The 24,968-nt window shown below is 39.2% G+C and overlaps 1 protein-coding gene across 1 annotated transcript in view; it reads right to left on the reverse strand.

The window, feature by feature from the left end:
• The window catches only part of LOC306768150 (uncharacterized protein), a gene marked incomplete at both ends in the record, with an annotated part of 129,882 nt that overhangs the window by 82,961 nt on the left and 21,953 nt on the right, over positions 1-24,968 (reverse strand). The window contains 5 exons of the mRNA XM_079256382.1: positions 4,361-4,441; positions 4,759-4,893; positions 8,787-8,979; positions 14,517-14,675; positions 14,804-14,951. Coding sequence (XP_079112508.1) covers positions 4,361-4,441; positions 4,759-4,893; positions 8,787-8,979; positions 14,517-14,675; positions 14,804-14,951 — 716 coding nt within the window. The remainder of the gene's footprint in view (positions 1-4,360; positions 4,442-4,758; positions 4,894-8,786; positions 8,980-14,516; positions 14,676-14,803; positions 14,952-24,968) is intronic.

The following is a 24,968-nucleotide window of genomic DNA, read 5'->3' on the forward strand; positions in this document are numbered from 1 at the left end:
TACTCAAAATGATGAAAAAAGATTTAAGTGACTAAATGTGGAATGATTGCTGATCTGAGTCTTTACTGAGACTTTCAACACAACCATCCAGAGCAACTTTAAACAACCACTGCATGCTACGGGGGTACAACAGTACAGTAACCATAGCAACAGTCTCCTCTCACTGGGCTGTAGAACCGAACGATTTAAAAGGTAATTTATCCCATCTGCTGTAAGGCTATAAAAACAGAGGTCCGAACTGAACTTAATCTGTGCATTTTTTATTACTATTGTTAGTAGTAACAACAGTAATAAAAAATACTATAATATAGTCCAGCCTTTTTTTTAGCTTTTCTCCATAATTTTCTCTTCATTAAAACCGGAAATTCGTTATAGCCATCTTTACCAAAAATGAAATGGTCATGACCCCCCCCCACACACACACACACACACACGTCACGTCCGGGGAAACGTAAATGCGAAAAAAGTGTTTCTATTACACTTTTGCGATGTGTATCTGTATCAAAACATCTGAAAAACCACCTCATGAGAGCCTAAAAACTTTTTAGCTATATTTGAGACTTTTTTTTTTAAATGTAGATGTTTCCATTAGTGTTTTTTATATTGCGATATTTAGTTTTTGCGCAATTAACACATTTATTCACAATGCGCAGGATGTTTGTGTATCAGGATGAATTTTTCTTGGTACACCAATTACCAGGGGTGTCGAACTCCAGTCCTCGAGGGCCGGTATCCGGCAGGTTTTTGTTGTTTCCCTCCACCAGCACAGCTGATTCAAATCAGATGCATCCAGCAGCTTCTTGTCAACCTGTTTTCAAGTTTTCGGTCAGGTGTGCTGGAGCATGGAGACAACAAAAACCTGCAGGATACCGGCCCTCGAGGACTGGAGTTCGACACCTGTGAATTACACTGATGCACACGTCAGAGCTTCACTAATGATTTAGCAACTTTGGCGCTATATTTAGTGAGTTTTCAGACCCCTTGAGCAACTCTATTTAAAGAAAAAGCAGCTATTAACAAGTGTAGCCACTTGTTGTGGTGGTTTTGGAGACTTTTGGTGACTGACATGAAAGCAGATATAATTTATTTTTCTCTCTGAGCAGCAGCAGCTACTGTGTGAGCCCCTCCTCCGTCCAAAAGAACACACAAACGGCTTGGTCCTCACACAGCATCCAGCTTCAAGCTGCTGTCAGAGCAGATGTTCACATCTGTTCCATGAGCAGGCTGAAAATGAAACACACAGTGTTGCCACCGGCTCATCGCAAACTGGTTTACTGTCAGACAGTGATGCACTGGGACTAAAAACATATCATTGTTTAGTCTGGCCTACAACAGTCAGTGCACAGAAACTCAACATGAACGCCTGGCTCAGGGGGCCAAAATACTTTAATCAGGGTTCCTGATGCTATACAATCCAAAAAATACTAACAACACCAATGTGGACTAGATGTGTGAAGAGCATTGTATTTGGGTTTAATACTCACAAAGACATGAAGCCTCAACAGACTACAGTCCTTCTGGGTAACCAACACAAAAAACGTTTCTGAAACACACCAGAGCCTGACTTTTTCTAAAACTAATTAAATTTTCATTAAAACTAGTTTGAATACTTAATATGTACAGATAAGTGCAAATATGATCATGTTTACTTATACCTGCCTCTGCTCTATGACTGCATTCACATCAGGAAAGGCGCTAGACTCGGTACGATTGGGGACTCATTCCAGATTGCGATTGCGACCATGCAACTCTTCTCAAACAAATAGAACCTTTTAAAAAAAACGTGTTTCATCGTCCATCAGAGGACAAAAAAAACATGGCCCTGCATCGGATCTTAATGGTTCTGTATTAATTTTACTTTTATTAAATTTTGATGAAATTCTTTCACGTTGTCCCCATGAATGATTTCTCCCATCCCAAGTCGTCTATTATCCGGCACACGTACTATGTTTTAGATGTGTTTACCAGCCACGTTGTGCACTGAACCCACATCAATCTTTGTTTCCTTTTCCACTTCCTGTATTTGATCTGCTTGAAACAACCGAGACATGTGTTTGTACGTGGACTAAGTCTAATTCTTTGATCTGAATCAGAATCAGTTTGAGCATTCACATTACCCCCCAAACGAAGTGGACTTTCCAAGGAAATGGACCCAAATAGAGTTGTGACGGTCACGAACAAACCAAATCTTTCGAATGGCTCATTAACACAAACTATGGGAACCAACTCACATTTGGTCTCTTTCATACTCTCTTTGCTCTTTATTGGATGCTTCATGACTGCCACCCAGGCTACAACCCCATCAATTTGTAACATTCACATGTATACATCCAGTTTCGGTGCCCTGGGTTTCAGAATAAAACTCTTGTTCAGGAAGTGTATTAAAACATGACACTGATGTTACTGACCAACAACTTAGTATTATTACAGCACCTTTAACCTTTCTTATACCTTTGGTATACAAGTTTAAAATATATTTTTTAGAGATTTTAGGTGTTGCATGAGTAAAATCAGACAAAGCAGTTTTAAACACATACACACAATTTACACAAACGGTAAATAACGATCTCACTGTCAGCTCAGAGGGATATGACAGTGGAAAAACTTAAATATTGGTGGGAAATCTGAGTTCGAAATTATTTTGATCCAAATCTCAGCCCATAATTCCTCCCTGTGATTTACAGGATAAGTAAGGTCCAACGTGGTGTCCATTATCAGAAATTATTGGACGACGTGGAAGCATGAACCGTCCTCCACAAGCCTCAGCAAAGTCCAATAATTTCTGATAATGGACACCTCGCAGGTCATTATCCCACTTATAACATGGTCACTCACAAAAGACAAAGTATAAGATCAATCACTAATTTTGTTTTTACTGTAGAAATCATGTTTTTAACAAGAAGCAGCTGAGTGGACTATTTAATGCCTCTTGTTATGACGTTACCAAGGTAACCGCCGTTGGCAGCACCTGCAGCTCGTTCGGCAGCAGATACTATTGTAACAAATCATGATGGTGAAATATGATAGTGTTGCGGGATGTGTGTAACTGTGTAGACCAGGGAGCTCAGTGTGTATGAACGAGGACACAGTAGGAGAAAAAGAAAGAGAGAAAGTGACAGCAGGAGATAAGACGAGTTAACATGAGGCTGACTTTTACTGGCTGGGGAAGACTCTGAGACAAGATCAGATGCAAAAGCAACTGGCCTTTGTAAGAGGGTGACAAAGTGTTAAATCTGCCAAACATCAACTGTGAGCCTTTAACCTTAAACATGCTAGCAGAGTATGAGATGGAGCTTTTGGAATTTCTGGATTATGAACAGTCTGGCTTTGCCCTGATCCACATAGAATATCTATCCACACGAAGAAAATTTTCCATTTATGAATAATCATTGTTAGTCTTGTATGATGGGTTCCAAATATTTAAGAAATAGCCTGATAACCCCTCACAGATTGATATGCAGCATCACTTCCTTCTTAAAGATCATTGTAGATGTCTTTCCTCCTTGGTATTGTGTTGACAGACACCTAAATGCTCCAGAGCAGTGAACTGCCAAAATATCTGCTTTTTTAGGGTTCTCACACTTAATGGTGATCATTTTAATCAGTTAAAGCCTCTGTAAGATCTGACCAGGGACAACCCATGGAAACTAGCATTTTGGCTTAAATCTGGCATATTGAGAAGTTGTTTCTTGTTTTAATATGCCATGTCTCTGTCAAATAAAAGAACTAAATAAATAAACATATTATTCACATACTTCAAGGTACATAAGTACATATATCACCAGTAAATGGCTGCTATTCACTCTCTTAATTTTGGTTGTTTGGTTTAGCTTTTGCTCAGTAAATAACAACACATCTAGTTTATTTTTCATTTTAAGACCCGTTAATGTGCAGGTGTTTATTTTTCAGTCATGTCCTCATTTATAAATACAACAGAGGGTGTCCTTTGTTTCAGCCATCTACAGAGGACCAGTCAGCCAAGAGACGAGAGGTGGGACCGTTGGACGGGGCTTCTGTCGCCTGAGGCTCTGAACCGCGGCGCTAATAAATAACAGACACTGTTCTGGTGGTTTCACAGACACAGAAAGTGATGACCAAATAAGAAAAAAAAACATAAAAAAAAATTCAGTGAAACCAGACCACTGGCTGGTGTACACAACTGGATCTGCCAGCCGACTCACAGCTGGGTATCATTACCCTGACGAGTGGTCAGCTGCCCACACACTCCAAAACTGGAGCCTTGAGACACGACTGTAAAAACCAGGCAACTGCGTGTTTGTTTTTCACCACATAAATGAAAAGGGGGGTGTTTAAGATTGCTTTAGTTTACGTTAACATAAAGGTCGAGATCTTTACTCACTGCTGGGTCAAAGCTCGGAACCGACTCCTCCTTGGAAGACCCCTGTAGGTCCTCTAGGTCATTTGAGGACAGCAATATGTTCTGTGTGGAAACACAGGCGTCACATTCACATTAACTGATCAACAACCAGACACTAAAAGCACCAGACTGGATCAAAAACCTCAGAGGAGTCAGAAGAGTTTTCACTTTGAATACGCTGACAATCCATTAATGCTTTCATTGCGGTTTATGAGAGGTTGTGTTGGAAGTGCAGGAGTCTGAGTGTCTGTGAGCATCAAAGACGTTTGGCTTCACCTTAAGCCCCCAGCCACAGCTTTGCTTTGTAATGCAAGTGATAATATCACCCATGAGGGAAAGTTTCCTGGATGCCTTTGTCTTCTCCATTCATTGTTTCTCACCTCTAGGGCGTTGTTGGTGCGTGGGGAGCGAGGAGGCTTCGGGGCAGAGTCCCTGCAGCGGGGTGGGTGGTGGCTACAGTGCTGCTGGGCGCCATCTGGGTCCCCTAACTGGAAGACCAGCTGCCGTAGATGACCCTGCAGAAAGCCACACATTAACCCTCTGGGGACCAAGGGTATTTTAGAGAAATAACCTGACATTTTTTTTAGTTTAAATGCTAATAAACACCACCTTTTAATGCCACATAATGTCCTATACCTTGTTTTTTTTCATTTATTTTGAATTGAAATATCATAAACTGCTATGTAAATGAGGCTCCTTTGCTTGAAATAAAGAGTATTATAATTTTGAAGCATGACTAAAGGTACTGAAGGGGACTGAAGCACCGCAGCTTTCCAAAATCACTGTCAGCTGCACACACTGTATCTGTTACCAAGTTATACATCTGTTACGACGGCGTCGTGTCCTTTATGTTGAAATAAACTACTGTACTTGAGTAATGCAAATGTTTGTTTGAGCAATTACGCATGGTATGCGTGCGTAAAAGCTGTTGTTTTCATCATTTATCGGCCTTCTAAATACAGAAGGCAGCTATCTGACTGCTAATGACACCGATGCAGAGTGATTGACACTGTTTGGAGGCGTTTCCTGAGGCATCATCGGCTCTGATTGGACAAACACGTGTCATGTGCCAAAGAAAAAGGCTCTGATTGGAACACCTATTTTGACACAACACTGTATCACTTATGAATGGGCTACAGTGATGCTGGAACTACCATCTGAAAGCCCGGAGTCTCCCGTTTAAGAGGGGGAAAAAAGTAAGTTTTTATCTTTTACGGTTCGAAAGCTATGCTCGATTAAACACAACATGGTCCCTGGCATCGCCGATGATGTCGGCGCCCCCAGAGTGTTAAAAACACTCTCAGAAACATGGGGCGAATAAACACTACCATTAATAATAAATAAAAATGCATTAGATATGAACTCTGAATACTCAATTTTCCCAAAAGTTTGGCTCACATCATAGGACTGAATCACCAATAAATCCAGTTTTAGGGATAATACAAGTGAAATTTGCACTGGATGAATTTCCTTTTGCATGCAGAAAAATATCACAGAATCACAGGGCAAGTTTGGACACATTTGTACAGAGAGTTTACTGCAGGTCATACTTTTCCCTGTGGCTCCCAGGATCCCTTTAACCAATCAGGGATTCTGACATCAGGCCAGAAAAGACAGAAAACACGAGCAAAACTCTGTCCTCAGGCTGTTTATAAAAGTGTGATAGCGGCGTTGTGGAGCATGTGTGTGATGGTGTGTGTGTGTTTGCAGTCTTGCGCTAGTTTCAGACACGAAAACTAAGTCAAACATGGACTTAATGAAACTTTGCATTAATCCTAAATAAACTGTACACATAGTAATGAAAGTGTTCATGCTGATTTGTCAGGCAGATCCAGTCCCAGTGGGGAAAATCACAAACAATCTCAAGAGGCTGTTTGATCTCAGCGGTTAGAAATCAGACAAGCAGAAAGTAGCAGACAGGCTGTTCGTGACTTATACGGAACGCCATCTGATTCTGCTTTATTATGCAGAGCTGCATGGCTATAAATAGAACTATGTTTCAGAAATGTTTCATGTCTTTTGGAAAGGTATCAAACCTTAGAGATAAACTGGACGATACCATAGGAAGAGGCCAGAGAGCAGACCTTTCTGCTAAACACATACATGTGGTGTTCACTGCCAAGCAGGGAAAATGTCTTCTGTTGATTTCATTGCTGACTGAGATTTGCAGTGTTCTTGTTCTAATGAAAGACAGATGCAGCTGGTGGATTGTTACAATCTATATTATGCTGCCTAACGGATCCATCGCAAATAATCACGATAAGAAATCCACAGCTTAACTCACGGAAAGATTCAGAGGATGCTTAACTTGGACATTTTAGCTGTAAAAAAACAACAACTTTATTTAAAGGAAAAAAAATTTGTTCAAAGTTTGTGATAAATTGACAATAAAGTCAAAATCAAACAGGACGACTCTGCTAACCAGTCGGACAGACAGATGTTAATACTGATTATGGTTTCATAATTTAGATGTTATTAGTTATTATTATCTCCATGTACAATGTGTCCATTTATGATGCATGCCTCGACCAAAATGATTAATCACAACTAATAACAATTAATCGCGATTAAATTAAACTTCTCACCTGAAATAAAGACTCAAGAGACTCATTCCAGTGACAAAATTAAAACTTATTTGGATTAAATTATAACAGATTAACCCCTTAATGAGTGAATTTATTTACAATCTTATAAAAAAAAAAAAAAAAGACAGGAAAAAATCTTGGAAAAAAATAGAAAAAGATGAATAACATAAAATAGAATCGAGTAAATTTGCATAATATGAGACTTTTAAAAGATCCTTAAATATGCAAAACTTTAAAAAAAATTCACAACAGTTTATTAATTTGTATTTTATAATTTTTTTTATTTTCAAAATTTGTCTGAACAACAAATTGTTTGTATGTGGAGTTCACCCCATGGGTGCAGGTTGTTTCCGAGCTCCCTCTCAGCCCGAACATGTCCATCTTAGACTGATTAGAGTCTCGACATTCTTATAAGGAGTGTCTGATTTCATGTTGATCTCGCTCTGTGCTGGTTCTGATGAGACGGGAACAGCTCCAGCCCATCATGACCATGAGCTTCACCTTGAGAAATCAAATTTGTTGTCTTTTTTCAAGATAACAAATTAAATTATTCCATTATCATGAGTAAACAGTGTTAAAATGACCACTGTCAGCTTCCGTAGAAAATAAGTCGACGTGACAATTTTGCTTTTAACCAATTGGAAAAATTGCTCGTAAACACTGATCATGGTTTTATGACTCAACATAACATCTCACACAAAAAATTTCTCCCACTTAATGAGCTGGATAGCCAACAAAAATATGATGATGTCATTTCAGGACTGATTATTTAAGCCCCATTTAAACAGATGCCTTTTGCTGCTTTTTGTTCCTAAACTCCATCAGGATGCACATCTTCCAGTTTGGCTGCGCAGGCTGTCAGTAGGAGTTACCCAGAAGAGCAGAGTAGGGTTAAATATGCTTTAACTGCACCTTATTCAACTGATTAAGCAGAGCTGAGACTGTCAGCACCTCGGCGTGTGGAAGTGCTTTGTCCTTAGAGCTCAGTAAAAACCTGTCACCACGGGGATACTTGGACAAGGAGAATCCATTTGATTTGATGCTCTGAACAAATCCAGATGCTGCTTATGGAACGGCAACACTGCCAAGTCCATCCTCGGGCTACATGTTACAGTGCTTGTTGTAACTGAGACAGGATGTCCAAAAATGCAAATCTGTGTGTCTTATGAGCCACGGGAATTGTCTTGTAATGGGAGCGCTTGTGCCCAAGATGACGGCATTAGCGTCCGGAAAAGTTACGCAACAAACCGGCAATGCAGCTAACTAGAATTAATCATGTTTAACATCTTAAGGCTCACACAACCAATGTGGGTTTTAACAATAATCAGTGTTTCCTGTGATTTTAACACCATTGCACTGGTGGAGGTAAGGGTTAGGGTTAGGGGGTTAGAAACCTACTCAAAGCAGGGGTTTTTTGCATGCTTAATGAAAACAAACATGGTTTCTAGGCATCGTGGAGAGGGTGGAACAGGACCACGTGGCTGGTATGACTGTTTGTGTGTCCCTGTCTTTGTCTTGGAGTGTGTGTGCGTGCAAGGATGAGCAGGCATGCGTGACTTTTCAGAACAAAAGGAAAACGAGCCGGACTTTGCACAGATGGGTTGTTACACTGAAGCTGTTGTTACAAATGTCATCTGGCTTTTTTATAACGATCTGGAAAAAGGGAAGAAACGGGCAGTGAGTGACGGGGTGTGGAGTTGATAATTATAGAGGAAGGGTGTCAGGGTGGGGTTGCGTTTGTGTGTCTGTTTCTTTTTATGATCACTGGGGAAATTCTGAGACGGGGGAGAAAAAAAAAAAGAAAAAGTTGCAGAGCCACTTACTTCCAATGGAGTTTCAAATCCTTCGATGATGCCTCCAACCATCAGAAGCCCGTCGATGCTGATCTCCATGCCGTGATTCACCCACTCCACACTTTCCAGCAGAGAGCAGTCCACGTACAGCGCTAGTTGCTTTGCAGATACACTGACAGCCACACGATGCCACTCTCCGTCACACAGACCACTGACTGGAAACCTGACACAAACACACACACCATTTGTGTGATCATAATGACCCATTTTAGGTTAAAATCCCCTCACTGGTCCTCTTTAATCCCAACAATGGAACAATCCTTTTAAAACCAGTCAAACAAACGCATTCATCACATGGTTAAATCTTCTCATGAACTGCAGAGGAATTTCCAGCGTATCTGCAGGAACAATGCAGCCATGATAATGTGGATGGTTGCAGACTTCAGGACCCCATCACAATGGAGGATTCTCCAGTCACAGCCACGGAGTCCTGCTGCTTTTCAGGAGCCATCATCTCCTGAAGAAGGTGGACGACATAAGTTCCAGATGCCACCAATTTAATCAAATTACTCCTCTCATTCCATATGCAAATTACAGCGTGTCGTCGCCAAGTTGGGATTGGCTCTGCCTCACCTCGCGTGCTAAACTTCCCGATTCACTGCCCTCTGGATCGATGGCTGCTGCGGACGCCTCCTCCCAGGATAAAAGGCGAAGCAAAGCTTCATGCAGTGACAGCTGTGTTCTGTTTACCAGCTTGCCCATATTGCCTTTTGAAACAATAACTGGTTGTTTATGTGGAGCCTTTAAAGCCAGTTTGCTTGTATATAAGCTTCTAGTTAATGTGACTTGTTTGTGGAGATTGAGCCAAGTAGTTAGTAACACTTTGCTGTGATTTTGTGTTTAATTAGTGGTCCTGCTTCTGCTTGGGTTTTGTTTATAGTGTAGACAGTTCAGAGTTTTATCGGAGATGCGTTTATGTTTTTCTTTTGCTGTAGTCTATTCCGTTTTGTTTCTTTGATTTGAGTAGCACCACCCGCCCACTCCTTCTGCACATTACTTTGTCCACCTGCCAACTGGGACAATAAATTCCTTATATAACTCCCCTTTTCCATCTGGGTATGTTTATTTCATGGTATGTTCTCTATCCCTCTCAGCTGGGTTATAACAAGATCCATCATCCAAAGAACTTGACAGAGAATGTACTTCCAGTGGCAGGAAGAAATTCCATGTTGGCACTTCTACACCTGAAGGTCTACTATGTTGTAGGTTTCTAGGCCACCCTTTACTTCCATTTCCTGAAGGTTTAAAGCAGGCCCTACAGCAGGGGTGTCCAAAGTCGGTCCTCGAGGGCCGCTGTCCTGCAGGTTTCCCATGTATTCCTGTTCCAACACATCTAGCTTCCACTAAATGGATCAAACAGCCAATGACGTGCACAACTGATTAAGCTCTACTACTAATTAATTTGAATCAGGTGTGTCTAAGCAGGGATACATAGAAAACCTGCAGGATTCTGGCCCTCGAGGACCGGAGCTGGACACCTCTGCCCTACAGGCTTCTAGTCCTCAGAACTTGTGCTATAATGGCTACGATAACATAATGTTTTTTAAATTGGAATTAATAATTTGGAATTACAGCAATCTCCTTTGAGTTTATATGGAAATAGTCATTCCACATAGAAGTTTACATGGTAAACATGTTTATTCACCTTTACTTAACTCTGCTTTAGCTTGGTGGGTTGGAAAGGATTCTGATTGGACAGACGTGACCTATATCTACCGGAAATAAACAAACCTCGCTTCCTGCTTCTCGTCTTTTCGGATATTGCACTAAAAAGTTAAAAAGAAGCATTTTTTAATTTAATTTTGATTATAAATAATAAAAAAAAAAAAACTACTTGACCTTTTGTCAGCAGTTGAAGAGGAGAAGTGAAATAAAATTCTGGACATGGGAGGCAGAAGACCGAATATATGTGTCATCAGGATGGGACAAGGTAACGAGCATGCGCAGATTTATAGGGATTAATGCAGGATGGAATTAAGATATACATGAGGGATTAATAAATTCAGATTTAAAATGAGAATAAACCAGTCATATAATTCGGAATTCCAAATGGTCATTTCCATCTGGAATTAGGTGTTTGCATGGTCATTTTTCATCTGTTCAAAGCGAATTTAACTTTTATTCAAACTTAAAAGTCGAATGTTAATGTTGCCATAGAGACACAGAATAATCTAAAAGTCTATTTATGCTCTGACACAGAAAATGGATAAGCATATGGATGACCAATTTCATCAGTCATCGGCATCGGTTGTTCACGTAATTTGGTCCATTTTCAAAGGGGACACAATCATACACGACACAGAAAACAGATTTAAACCACATAAAATTGCAGTTATGAGTTGTATAGCTGACATACAACCAGCAAAGGAACAAACCAGTGAAGAAGAGGAACAGGAAGAAGACCATGCAGAAACTGCAAACAAAAAACACTCTAAGAAGTGGACAACAGCAAAAAAACTTTGTGGTTTTATTCTTCTTCTTGTGTTTTTTGGGCAGCCGTAAACGAATTCACAGCAGATCATTACAGCTACCAACCGGTGTAAAAATGCAGAAGTGTACTCTGAACTCAGCGATGCCCCCTAGTGGATGAACAACTATGGGACGATAAAGACGCATGAAAGTATGAGAGTGGTGACGCACAACATTTAAAATGGATGTCCCAATTTATGTACGTAAGGAAATGTACATCCATACAATGTGGACTGTTGCATTGGGGGGAAATGTATTGTTTCGTATAAGAAGATAAGGACAGCTCATACTTATACCAAAGATACTTTTTTACAGTAAACAGAGTTGTTTGTAGTGTTATTGTTGATAATATTTTTGTCTTACAAAAGCACTAATGAAGCTCTCCAACCATCTTTACTCAACTGTTGTGTGGGATATTTTCTAATTTGAGTTCAATGAAAAGTGCTGGAAAAAGAATGATAAACATTATACTGTAGTTGCATTATTAAACTTTCAAATTAAGTTTCTTATTGACAAGTCTGAATTAAGTTATTAAGTCGATACAAATTATAGTTTTCAGTCAAACTGTATTTAATTGAATAAATAAATAAATAATTCTGACTTTCATGGAAAGTCAACTTTAAAGATTCAAGGTGTTCAAAAAGGTTGTTGATTTCATCCAAAAGAAAATTAATAGTAATTCTGTATTTGACAATATACACTTCAGATTCCAATTATGTTGAAATGTTGTGTAAAATGTAAATATAAACAGATTACAACGGTTTGCAAATCCTTATTTAACATACATTCAACTGAATACACGCCAAAGACTAGATATTTTATGCTTAAAATGATTCCCTTTTGTTACAAATATTCACTAAATTTGATGCCTGCTGAACTTTAAAGTTCAACACTGACCATAAAGCACCTTAGCAGGACTGGACTACACACAGCAAGACGTAAAAAACAATTCATCATTATGCATGCATGTCTGACATGCAGCTAAATGAGCAATAAAATCACTCCAGTGCTAACAACACATAATAAGTCTAGTATCCGTCTATCTTTTGGCCCACTTCTGTCCACTGCCTGCCAGTGCTGTGTTGCTTTGAGCCTTTTGGTTCCTGGAGAGGAGAAATCAGCCAAATGGAGTTGTCTTCAAACAAAAACACATGCTGCATACAAATATAGATCTGCTGGGCATTTCTCTTTCTGCAAAACACATTTGCATACAAGTTTAGATAGAAAACACGAGCAGGTAATCCGGGATGTTGCATGCCTGCATGAACAGCAGGAAGGTCGAGTGGTGGTCTTTCTGTGTATAGTTTGCATGTTCTCCCTGTGTATGCGTACGTGTATGTGTATGTGTGTATGCATATGCGTAAGCGTGTACGTATGTGGGTTCTCTCCGGGTTTTCCGGCATCCTTCCACCGTCCAAAGACATGCATGTTAGGTTACCCTCGGAGTGAGTGTGACCATGAACGGTTGTCTGTCTCGCTGTGTCGGCCCTGTGATGGACTGGTGACCTGTCTCACCCAGTGATTGCTGGGATTGGCTCCAGTTAACCTGCTACCTTTAACTGGACTAAACAGGTAAAAAAATGAATGAATGAAGGATAAATGCATAGAAATCAGAAGCATGTATTTGTCTGGTGCAGCCTCTCTGATTTCAAAGGAATATCAATAAAATATTTCATATATATATATCTTTTTATATCTTACTTTTTTGGGTATCAGAGTAAGATAACACATTACACTTAAAGGGATGCTATGATGGTATTTGGAGTTTTCTGAGCTTTCTACAGTGTTACAGTGTTGAATCCTCATCAGACATGTGAACGGCACTGTTTTTTATCACCTAAACGCATGTTTGAGTTTGAGTTTGAGTTCCAGCACTCTCTCCGTTCGGTTTCCATGGTGACGAAAAATGCGTCGTTTTAGAGAGTTTTTTCTTCTTGGAAATCCTTGTGACGTCCCGGGGGATAAGGTTCGGTGATTGGTTACCTTCTACTGGTTAACAAGGACATGTACAAATACATCAGGCGGGTGGAAAACGTGGGATAAAGTTATTTTCAACGATGGCTGGTGAGTTTACCAAAGAGAGACATCCTGCTGCATTCGTTGCTGTGGGTTGCTGTTTTCCACTTCGTTTTCAGGGTCTGATTCAGGTTCCAACATGTAGCGCTGTATGCTATGTGTTGACATTGTATTTTGTTTATATTAGCCTAATCCTTCTGTTTATGAGATGTTACAATGACGACGAAAGCAGTTGCTGTGCGCGCTCCCGATGTAGTGCAGTGGCGGGAGGCGGGGCTTAATGCGGAAGAGTCTCAATCCACTCGTTTTGCCCGCAGGCTGATCTGACAGCCTACGGAGAATGTCGGTCTGAAGTAAATAAAGCGATTTGTGACAATGACTCGATCAATCCCAGCCCTTCTGGTCTCAGAAATAAAAATAAATTAGCCTGAAATGCACATAATATTTCCACTTTAAAATATCTGCAATGAAATGACTTTACTATACTGTAGTAATGCACTTTCCTGTGTGACAAGAGCCATGTCGGCTTGTGTGTAAAGTTCTGATCTGTTTAAGTACTCCCTGCATGCGCTGCCTGTGATTGTGTCCATTCCTGGACACGTTGCCATAGAGATGGATTTGAGTGAAGTAACTGGTCTGTGTCCACTTCTAGTCTTCACAGAATAAAATGTTTTTTAAGTCACTGGAGTTTTCATTCAGCTAACATTCTTTTAATTGACTGTGATGTGGAAGGAAACTCTTCTGTCTGTTACATCAGCTGATCCGTTTCATCGATCAGCTGCTTGGCGAAATCAATCTGCTATCATAGATCTGAACATCCAGATGGCATATAAGATGATATTTCGCAAAAAAATATTATTTTGTTTCGAGCAGTAGGTAAAAACCTGCAACAGAGACCTGAGCTGGAAGTCAGAACTGATCATCCAAGAAAGTGTTAATAGATCTAATTTACATGAGAACACAACAGATTTCATCCTCATGAACATTAAAGTAGGATGTATCATCACAGCATGACCACATTACTTTTCAAATGCAGTAACTAGTAAATTAATCGCGCTACAAAAGTCAGAATCTAAACAGTCATTAGGAGAATTTTCAGGATCTTTGACAAAACTACTCATGTTTTCACCAAATTTTACACAAATGAAAACAAAGTATCACTAGCTTCGCAGTAACACTTTAATCTGTGAAAAGAACACGGGAAAATGGACCCACTCGTAATGTCGCTGCTGTGTTCCGATCAAGGTGACGGCGTAGGCGCTGATTCGTAGCTGAAGCATGACGTGATTGTTGGGACTGAGCATGGTAAAGATGCTACGCTCTTCTCTCTGATGACTCCGTAGCTGCACCAGTAAGCTGAACTCATCAGCAAACCTGCAAACAACAAAAATAAAAAGATTCAGCCAAGTTTTTATGATTAAGTTGTATTTGTGCGGAGAAATGAAAATTGTAATATCCAGATCTTAGGCAAAGTTATGGGAGCAAGTAAGAGACAAATGTACCCATCAGTGAAGAGCTGTTGCAGAGGAAGAGCCAAGGTTGAGTACTGGCCCACCTGCAGGACTGGACAGCCGCCATTGTCCACCGTCATGGAGGCGTTACTGCCGACCAACACCCTGAGAGAAAGCTCCTGCAGAATATTCACCTCTTCTGCAGGGGGACAATTAAGGAAAAATTCATATTAAACATATTAGATATGAGAAAATAAACCCCACCATGTATGCAAGGTCAAATTCTGCAGCTTGATCTATATTCCACGAACGTTAAGGTGAAATGGTGGTTAGCATCGCTGCCTCAGAGCAACAAGGTTCGCATTTTGGCTCCGGAAAAGTTTAAAAATTGGCCCTTCAAAGCTCTCTCCATGTATGTGTAAGTTTTCTTCAGGTATGCCATACTCTTCCCACATGCACTTAAAAACCTACTCTAAGTTAGGAGGAGTAAATGGTTGTTTCTCTCTTAGTTGGGGAGCTTTTTCCTTCCCACTGTCGCCGCATGCATGCTCAGGATGGGGGATTGGATCGAAGTCACGACTCGATGCAATCAGTTGGTTTCTATTATAAGATATGTATGAATTGGCTTGAAATGATGTGTATGTTGATTCGGGTATGTAAAGTGCCCTGTGACAAATAAAGTTGAATTGAATTGAATTTATTTAATTCTAGTCCTGCGATAGAGCAGCAAACTGTCCAGGGTGTACCTTGTCTCACGCCTTGCAGAGGTGAGCTTCAGCTTTTACACACCTTTTTGCAGCTGAACATGATGATTAAACTGAAACGACCGACCATTTTGAGAAGAACAATGCGATGCAGCGAAGAAGTCTCATACGCCAGGTTCTCTTCACGCCGGATTTCCTTCAAATGGTAAGTTTAATGCTTTGGGCTACTGGCTGCTTGGATGTAATTGAAAAGACATTTTCACAGGCATGGGAGTTCGATCACCAAACATCACCTGTTTTCTACTTTTTTGGTTTAAAACATGGATGCAGACTTAGCTAAAAAGGGGGCGGGGCTAACGTCCACTCTGAAGAATTGGAACACACTACACACTCGAACCCTTTAACACAAACATATTCCAGGGGCACAGGGGCACAAGGCTGGTAGTATGGGTATTGGGACATGATGGTGCTGCTGGTGGAGGAAGCCCTTGTTTCACTTCTACCACAACAAGCTCTACGTACTGGACCCCAAAACAACGCACCATTCTATGTTACTTTTTTAAAAACTTTTTTATAGATATTTCAACTCGATTGAAATCATTAATGTAAAAATGTATTATTTTTCATGTTACTCCAATGTGACCCCAGGTATCACAGCAGTGTATGTGAATGTTTAAAAGAAGGGAACACAATCAATCATTTCCTTTCTTAATAAACAAGAAAGATTGGTTTGATGAGAGTGTTTTATGTGTTTATCTATGTGAGTGTGTGTGAAAAGTGAGTTTATGTGTTAGACTTTGGGTAAATTTTATATTTTTGTATGTGAAGGCAGGTTTTCCACCTTGTTTTATGCTAGCTTTTTATTTTGTAAAGCACTTTGTGCTACTTTTGTATGAAAAGTGCTATATAGATAAACTTTGATTGATTGATTGATTGATTGATTGATTGATATGTGACTGCCTGATAAAGTATTGCCCACCCTCTAGCCACCCCACAAATTAACGTCTAGCTGCACTGCTCCCATTAAGATCAGATTTTTTTTAAAATAGAAAAATCAGCATTAGTGTGACGTGTCGTCTCCTTGTTTCCTGAAGTGCCATGTTGTCTGCAGAAAAGTCCAAGGCTCTTGCAAAAAGCCCTGCATGAGCCTGGCCTCCTGCACATTGGCTGGGAAGCTGAGAGGAGAACCACTGGGGTACAAGGACTGTTCATTGCAGGTTGCAGCTTTAATTTAGTTTTTTCTTTTTCTTTCGTACGCCCATATGCCATATGTTGTTTTACCCCTCACCCAACGGCTTGTTTCCTGTCACTGCATATAAGTTATAGGAGAGTCTTTTATTTAAGTACCATTCATCTCCCCTGGCTGGTTGGTGTGTTCCTTCATCACCCTGCACTTGAACAACTCCTTTTTAGACATCATGAATGCAGCTCTTTATCATATCTGGGGAAAATGAGTCACTACTCTTAAAGGGTCTGGTATTGTTGTAAGCTGATCTTGCACTGGCCGGAGAACTGACTGGGACCACTCAAACCCAAATAATGCCAATGACATTATGTAAGAGGTGGTTTGAAAAACTAAACACGCAAAGAAAAATCCATTTAACCAAATATTTTTGTCAGAAAAATCTTCATGTGGTCCAGGGTGTCTAAAAAATACAATGGCAACACTTGTGTATAACCCTCTGGGATTTGCCCATTACAACATGAACATGTTTCTGACTGCCTCTGGATCTCGTCCAAGGCTGTAAGATTGCACAAGAAGATTAAATACAGCTTCTCTCATGCATTTTTATAACAAAATCTATGTCTGGCAGCCTCTTTAGAGACTTGTTTGCGCTTAACACTTGTCCTGACAGTAAAGCCAGGAGGGGGAGAAAAAAAAAGAAAAAAGAAAATCACTGCTCCACCGAGTGCTGTGTGGTCACACTCTGCTGCCGCGAGGAATTTCACTGAACATATCTGAAGTCACATTAAAAAAAATAAAAAAAACAGAAACATATCCTGTGATTGCCAAATGTATATGGACAGAATATATATATATATATATATATATATATATATATATATATATATATATATATATATATATATATATATATATATATATATATATATATATACATACACATATATTCCATTCCATTTCACAAAAGGGTGGTTGACTCGGAGTTACATTGTGTTGTTTAGGTGTTCCCTTTGTTTTTTTTTTAGCAATGTGTGTGTATATATATATATATATATATATATATATATATATATATATATATATATATATATATATATATATATATATATATATATATATATATATACATACATATATATATATATATATATATATATATATATATATATATATATATATATATATATATATATATATATATATATATATATATATTTGAATTGAATTTTGCTTCATGATAAATTAGTTTCCAGAGATAAAGCTGGGGTAGGTAATGTTGGGGAGCTAGCAAGATTGAGGGGTCTAACTATATTTCTTATTGTTCATGATTACAAAATGTATAGATTATCAGGATGAGGAACCACTTCACCCAGAGTAAAAAAAAAAAAAAAAATTAAAAAAAAAAAATGTCTGAGCAAGATTACCTACCCCAGCTTTAAATTTGAACATTTTTTACATCATAACAGAAGCAATTACACTAATTTAGCTGTACTTTAATGGAGTACAGTCAAACAGAAGTTAGTTGTTTTGCACCTGTCCTTTGAAATAATAAGTTTTTATGATTTATTTTTTGTTCATATAAAATATAATAAAAGATGCTCAACAATAACTGCACCACTTCAAATGGACTCAGATATTTAACTACCGGCCAGCAGCTGAATTGGAAAGAGGGTCATTTATGGCATTAAAAGAAAAGTACCTAGACTCACTTTATTTTAACATTGCTTAATCCCTTAAAATCCTTCCATTTTCACCTAAAACTAGTTTTTACCAATAAAAGATGTGTGGACCAAGATGGTACACTGTGGTCATAAAGAGATGGACAGTAGCTGTGTTTACATTCGGCACTTTTTATCCGATCGAACATCCAGTCAGTATAAAACTTCATTCATTTTTCTCCACTGTTCAGGCTAATTCAGGGTTGCAGAGAAGTTACATAAGTTACATAAGTTGCTTAAAATACAAGGAAAAGGGATGTAAACTGATCTTTTCTGCAGATAAACGTCCTGTACAAATAATATGGATAATAATGAGGGAAGTGATTCTGTCCCACACATTAAGATCATCTCTCATTTCAAAAGACTTCCTGATAAAAATGCCTCTCTCTTCATCTGAACAGACAGTAACTGATTATTGGTTTCAGACTTTTCTCCATAAGCATCATGTGTTTTAAGTTAACAGTGGTGGAAGATGCAACAGGAAGTAGGGATGGATTTAAGATATGAACAAGTTGTGATCAAATCACTGGTCCAGCTGGATGAAAGCAGAGACCTGATTCAAGACTGAACCATCAGCTGAAAATCTAACAGTGTGTACAACAGCTTTAGAACTAAATAAAGTTTTAATGAATGACTTATTAGATAACCTTACAATAAAATCCAAAAGCCGACAGCCTTATCTTTATAACAGCATGTTGTCATTTCAATCATTCATTCAATTCCTATCATGCAAACATTCAAAGGTGCAATTATACAAGTTCCAACAAAGATCTAAAAGGTAAATAACTTCAAATTACTCATAAACTCCACATACCACCAATATCCCGCCAAGACTGAGACACTTATGTTTTGAGCCACAGTAATACACGCTTTAAACAATGCATCTCAATAAAATGATCATCTATTGCTTAACCTAAAACGTATCACGTTGCAGGGAGAGAGACTCCTGATGCTGCAGCATCCCAGCAAGCAAAAAGCCACAGGAACGAGAAAACATTCTCACACACTTACTGATCTTATTACCCCAATAGTTGTAATTAGGCCCCGCTTGTGTGAGATCCTTCATGAAAGAAGCCTGTGGCCTCACAGAAAAGCTGGTAACATGTGCTTTTACTAGCACTCAAAACTGTAATCAAAGGATCAAGTCATTATAACAGTGAGAGAAGGGAGGGGGGGAGAGGGGTAGCCGATCATGCTACGTTGTGTTGCGGGTAAAGAGAAAACAGATGTGCATCCTACAAATGTATGAAGAGAGAAGACTTTTAGGGTTAGATCATTCTTTGGGAAGTTTGCCATCTTGCTTATGGTGTAAATAAAAACATGCCTTTAAATTTTACATCAACTAAACTACTGCTGGTTTGTCTAAACGAAGGCACTACATTAAAAGAAATGGGTTTTTAGCTGACGAATTGGATGTTAAATTACTGAGTGAAGCTGAACATGGAAAAACCTTTCCATCCTCAGAGGTTAAGGGATCATCACTGTTCTACCACTTAAAAGGGATGATGTCTTGCAGTGTTGACCTCTCGCTAAGCTAATTCCCCCCAGTGTTGGGCTTTCCAGGAGACCCTCCAGGTGACATTAAGCCTTTAACATTCACACTGAGGCAAAAGGTCAGAAAAAATGTGTCTCTGTTGTTTTCTTTTTGTTTTGGACTAGAATAAACAGAAGAAATGTTTGTTTTTTTGTTTTTTTAGCAAATGGTAGTGGTGCTAAAAAGATTAAGTTAATAACAATGTAATAACAGTGAAAAAGCTAAAATTTGAAACAGTAGTGTTTTAACAAACAATTTGGATTTTACATACCCAAACCAACTGATACAGATGCTTTTTTAATTTTTAAAAGAAATTCATCAAAGCCGCTGTAAATTTACCTCTACCAAATGGTAGACCAGTACCTTCAAGGGTAAGCTACAGCTGGTAAAAGCAGGCAGTCCAGAACAACAAAGGAAGGAATTTGCTGGGTGGTCCAACAGCGGCCACCTCCACCATGCATCATGTGTGGTCATTCAGAACAGTCAGAAATGCTTTTCCCCAAATTACAGAATGGTATTAGGAGCCAAGCCCAATGCCTTTTAGCTGCCACAACAATGGCAAAGCAGAGGAAGATGGACAACTGAGCTGAGGGTGACGTTGTCATGACACAACAGGCAAAGTTTTAAACCTATGCTTTAACCATGCATCTATGCATGCATGGTAGTCCTGGCTAATTAATGCATTAAATTCCTTACAGAAACCAAAAGAAGTGTTTAGTTTAGTTTTTTTTGTTTGTTTGTTTTTGTTTTGTTATTCTTCTGCAAAGTGTTAACCAACAATGGTTCCAGGAAAACAATGATAAACTATTTTAGAATGTCTTATTGCCTTGAAGAAAATGTTAATAAAGAATAATGTTGCAGGCTGGAGCCGACACAGGTTTTGATCAGTTTGATAGTATGATGAAAGGTGCCTGCATGCAAAGAGATAAGCTCTTAATTATTCTCCAAGGGTTTTCTCTGCAGTTAGGAGGAAAGAAACCCACTTTAGCAAATTTATGAAGAAAAGCAAGTAATATTATTTGGATATTGATAAAAATTCTGCGGCCTCCATTCATAGTGTTTCTGTTGTAATGTGAAAAAGAATGTGTACTATGTTTTTTTTCAGCTCACACATAAATTGTGGAAAGCTAAGCATCTGCCTTGCTGTTAAATACATTTCACTTCATGATCATCAGTGGCTACATACATGATGTTTTATTTCATATGTAGCATTGATTATTCCAAATGAAATATTTCTGAATTTATTAATTCTTCTTCAAGTTTACATAATACAATTTAGAATTACAAAGTAATTAAGTAATTAATGTAAACCATAATTACATAGTACTTAATAACCTTAATTACCTTAACTACATAGTAATTAATTAATGAGTTAAATAGTAATTGAGAATTTAGGTTTACATGGAAACATGTTTATTCACCTTCACTTTATCCGATTTAGAACTTGGGGATTGGGAAGGGTTCTGATTGGACAAGCGGTTGACATGTAGTACTTGCAGATACAGGCTTCTTGTCTTTTTGAGCTAAAACATGGAAAACCACTATTGGAAACCATGGAAAAAAAACTATTTTTGCTTCAATTTTAGCATACTACATTTTTTTCAGCAGGAGGAAAAAGAACAGAGTACCAGAGATGGGAGGAGGAAGACTGCGCATGTGCCTCATTGCGATGGGACAAGATGATGAACATGCATAGAACAATCATAATTAACTTAGATAGGAATAAATGTTTGCAAGGAACAAGAATTAATCAATTTGCATTTAAAATGAGAAAAATACATCCAAGTATTTCAGAATGAATTCTGAATTGTCATTTTCATTCAGAATTAGGTGTTTACATAGTCATTTTTCATCTGTTTAAAACATATTTAACTTTTATTCGGAATTAAAGAATGATTAACACTTATGTAAACATGGCCAGTTTGTCTGGATAGCTATATATAAGAAGTGCAAGAGTTGAAAGATTCAGTGATCTAAGACAGGGGTTCTATGAAAGCTCCAATTCAGCAGGTTTTCCATGTGTCCCTGCTCCAACACACCTCACTCAAATTAATGAGTTTTTGGCTGTAGGAACCACTGATGATAAAAGAAAACAATTGTTGGAGAACAAAAAAAAACAAAAAAAACAAACAAACAATGTAATTGAACAACGCAGCAGTTCCAATAAAGTAAGTAAATAATCTATAATAAAACCAACACAGGGCTGGTGCCTCACAGCAAGAAGGTCCCCAGTTCAATCTTCAGCCTGGGTGAGGTTTGGACAGTTTAAGCCTGTTACATACTCCACGAGAAGCGACAACTTTTTTCTTGTTCTCAAGGCTCCGAGAAGAAAATGACATAATTTTGTTCTCCCGGACATGTTTGAAGACAGTTCTTGACACACCGGGCAGGCAGAACTTTTTTTCTTACGGGGCTGCGAGAAGTATCGTGTGATTGGTCGGACATGCGAGGTGGGCGTCGTTAACACGGAGAAAGCATGAAGCGGAGTTGCTGCTTCCGTGTGTTTGCTGTTGCCGGCAAAACGGATTGTTTTGATAAAACAGCTGATGGAGGTGGTGAGAAAGTACGAACCTTTTTACATGTGGCGTTAAAACACTTGGACCCAGCCACGTGCACAACCCGCCCTGCCGCGGACGAAGCTGCTCGTTAAATATGAAACTAGAAAAGCACGCAGAGAGCGGAAACCTCTGCCAAACACGATGTTAAAAAATCCTTTTAAAAAATTCATGGATCCAAACTGTGATCCGGATCACGACCAAAATTTAATTAGTTTTTCATTTTTACATTTGCAACAACTCTTGAAATATTTATAAAAATCTGTCCGTAACCTTTTATGTTATCTTGAGCAAACAGACGCCAGGGAAAACAACCTCCTCGGTGGAGGTAACAACTGGGTTCGCACATAAAAGCAGACATCGCTCCCCGCAGTGATCTCTCCTCGCTGCAGACGTTCTTCTTGTGTAGTATGTATGGACCTGTCGAACAAGACGTTTTTTCTTGTTCTTGCAGCCTCGAGAACAAGAACTCAGTTCTTGCGTCTCGTGGAGAATGTAACAGGCTTTACATGTTCTCCCTGTGTATGCTTCGGTTCTCTCCGGGTACTCTGGCTTCCTCCCACTGTCCAAAGACATACATTTTAGGTTGATTGGTTACTCTAAATTGCCCTTAGGAGTGAGTGTGAGCATGAGTGGTTGTTTGTGTCTGCATGACCCTGTGATGGACTGGTTTGGTTGTCCAGGGTGAACCCTGGACAACCAAAGACTGCTGGGATAGGCTCTAGCTTCCCCGCAACTTCATTGGATTACGTGGTTAGGATAATGACTGACTGAAACCCAACACAGGTTATTCCAATAACTCAAAACCAGTTGAATAGAAAAAGAGTACTAAAGAAAAAACACAGATTTTAACCAGGCTGTCAGAATCTACACAAAGCAGGAATGTCCCACTGGGAACACCTCCCACATTGTCAATTGCATTTCACAAGTACTTCAAACGTAGGCTACTTCCAAGCACAGATTACATTCAATTCAATTCAACTTTGTTTGTATAGCGCCACTTCACAACAATGTTGTCACAGGGCACTTTACATACACAAATCAACATACACATAATTTTAAGCCAGTTCATACAAATCCTATAACAGAAACCAACTGATTGCATCGAGTCATGACTTCGATCCAATCCCCCATCCTGAGCATGCACGCAGTGACAGTGGGAAGAAAAAAACTCCCCTTTAACAGGAAGAAAACCTCCGGCAGAACCCCGCTCAGGGAGGGCAGCCATCTGCCTCGACTGGTTGAGGCAGATTGTCACAACCCAATCATCATTTTCTATCGCCTAACCCAAGGCAAAAAGTCCATCATCAAAACACCAAGTTGAGGGGAAAACTGCCAGAGCTTCCCCCTCATGACAGATGTCACTGGCAGTTTTTTATTTCCTGGTTGAGGATGACTTGCTCCTGGATGGGCCAACAGTAAACCGACCAGAGGAGGGGAGGCAAAGGTGTGTCTGTCACAACCACTCCTGAACCAGAGACCAGAACTGGCATTTGCATCCATCACGAGCCCCAGGTGTAGTCCATCTCACAGGTGCTCATAACAACAACGTTTTCTTCTGGTACGCCACGTGGCAAAGCAGTTGAGTTCTGCTTTACGGACCAGATCACACACTCGCAAGGGTATATAAATACACTGGTTGTTTTGAAAGCAAAGAAATGCAATATGACATTGGAGAAGACGGGGAAAAGCTAAGACGACAGAGCAAGAGATTAGACAAGATTTAAGTTGAGAGAGGTTTTTACCTTTTTACTTCTAAGAGAGCTCAGAGTACAAAAATAGGTGACACATCATTGAAAAATTTTCTGCAAACCTCATTTAACTGAGTTGAAACAATACACAAACACACACACACATAAACAAGACACTTCTTGAAGTCATTGCTGTTTTATGGTGGTCCCACAACCTGCCGAATCATCCTTTTCGTAGCCTGACTTAGTTTTTGGTAAATAAATAATGACACAATGCAATATGTCATGGTGTAGAAAATATCTTAAAACCTTATATTTTCTTTTAAGTACATAAAACCTCAGACTTGAAAAGGGGCGTGTTTACACTCTTGAGTGACAAAGTCGGAGAAACAAACTGTAATTATGGAGCATAATCACTAAATAGACTCCATCAAATGCCTGTAACAGTAAAGTCACCACACGTTGCTCAACGAAGCCAATTAAATCAAGACAACATCATGGATAAGCACAAACAGCACACACTGCGAGAGCGAAACAATCCCAACACCACAAATCCAGACAACAGCTGTGTCTGATCATCTTTAAAAGCCTCCTATCGCTGTAAAGCATCCTGTCGTTTTTGTCGGCATGCCACTCACTAAACCTTTCCATAAATCTCCAGAGTTGCCTTCTGATGAAGGGAAGTGAAAATCTGACTCATATTGTACATGACAGTTTTTATAATCAGTCATTTTTGTCAAACAAAAGAATACAAAAGTCTCAAGAAAGAAATAGAAAAATATTTAAAACCTTGCTGCTCTGCATTCATTTTAATAGTTACTACAAATA

Source organism: Telmatherina bonti, assembly GCF_933228915.1.
Source record: "Telmatherina bonti genome assembly, chromosome: 17".
NCBI classification, from domain to species: domain Eukaryota; kingdom Metazoa; phylum Chordata; class Actinopteri; order Atheriniformes; family Telmatherinidae; genus Telmatherina; species Telmatherina bonti.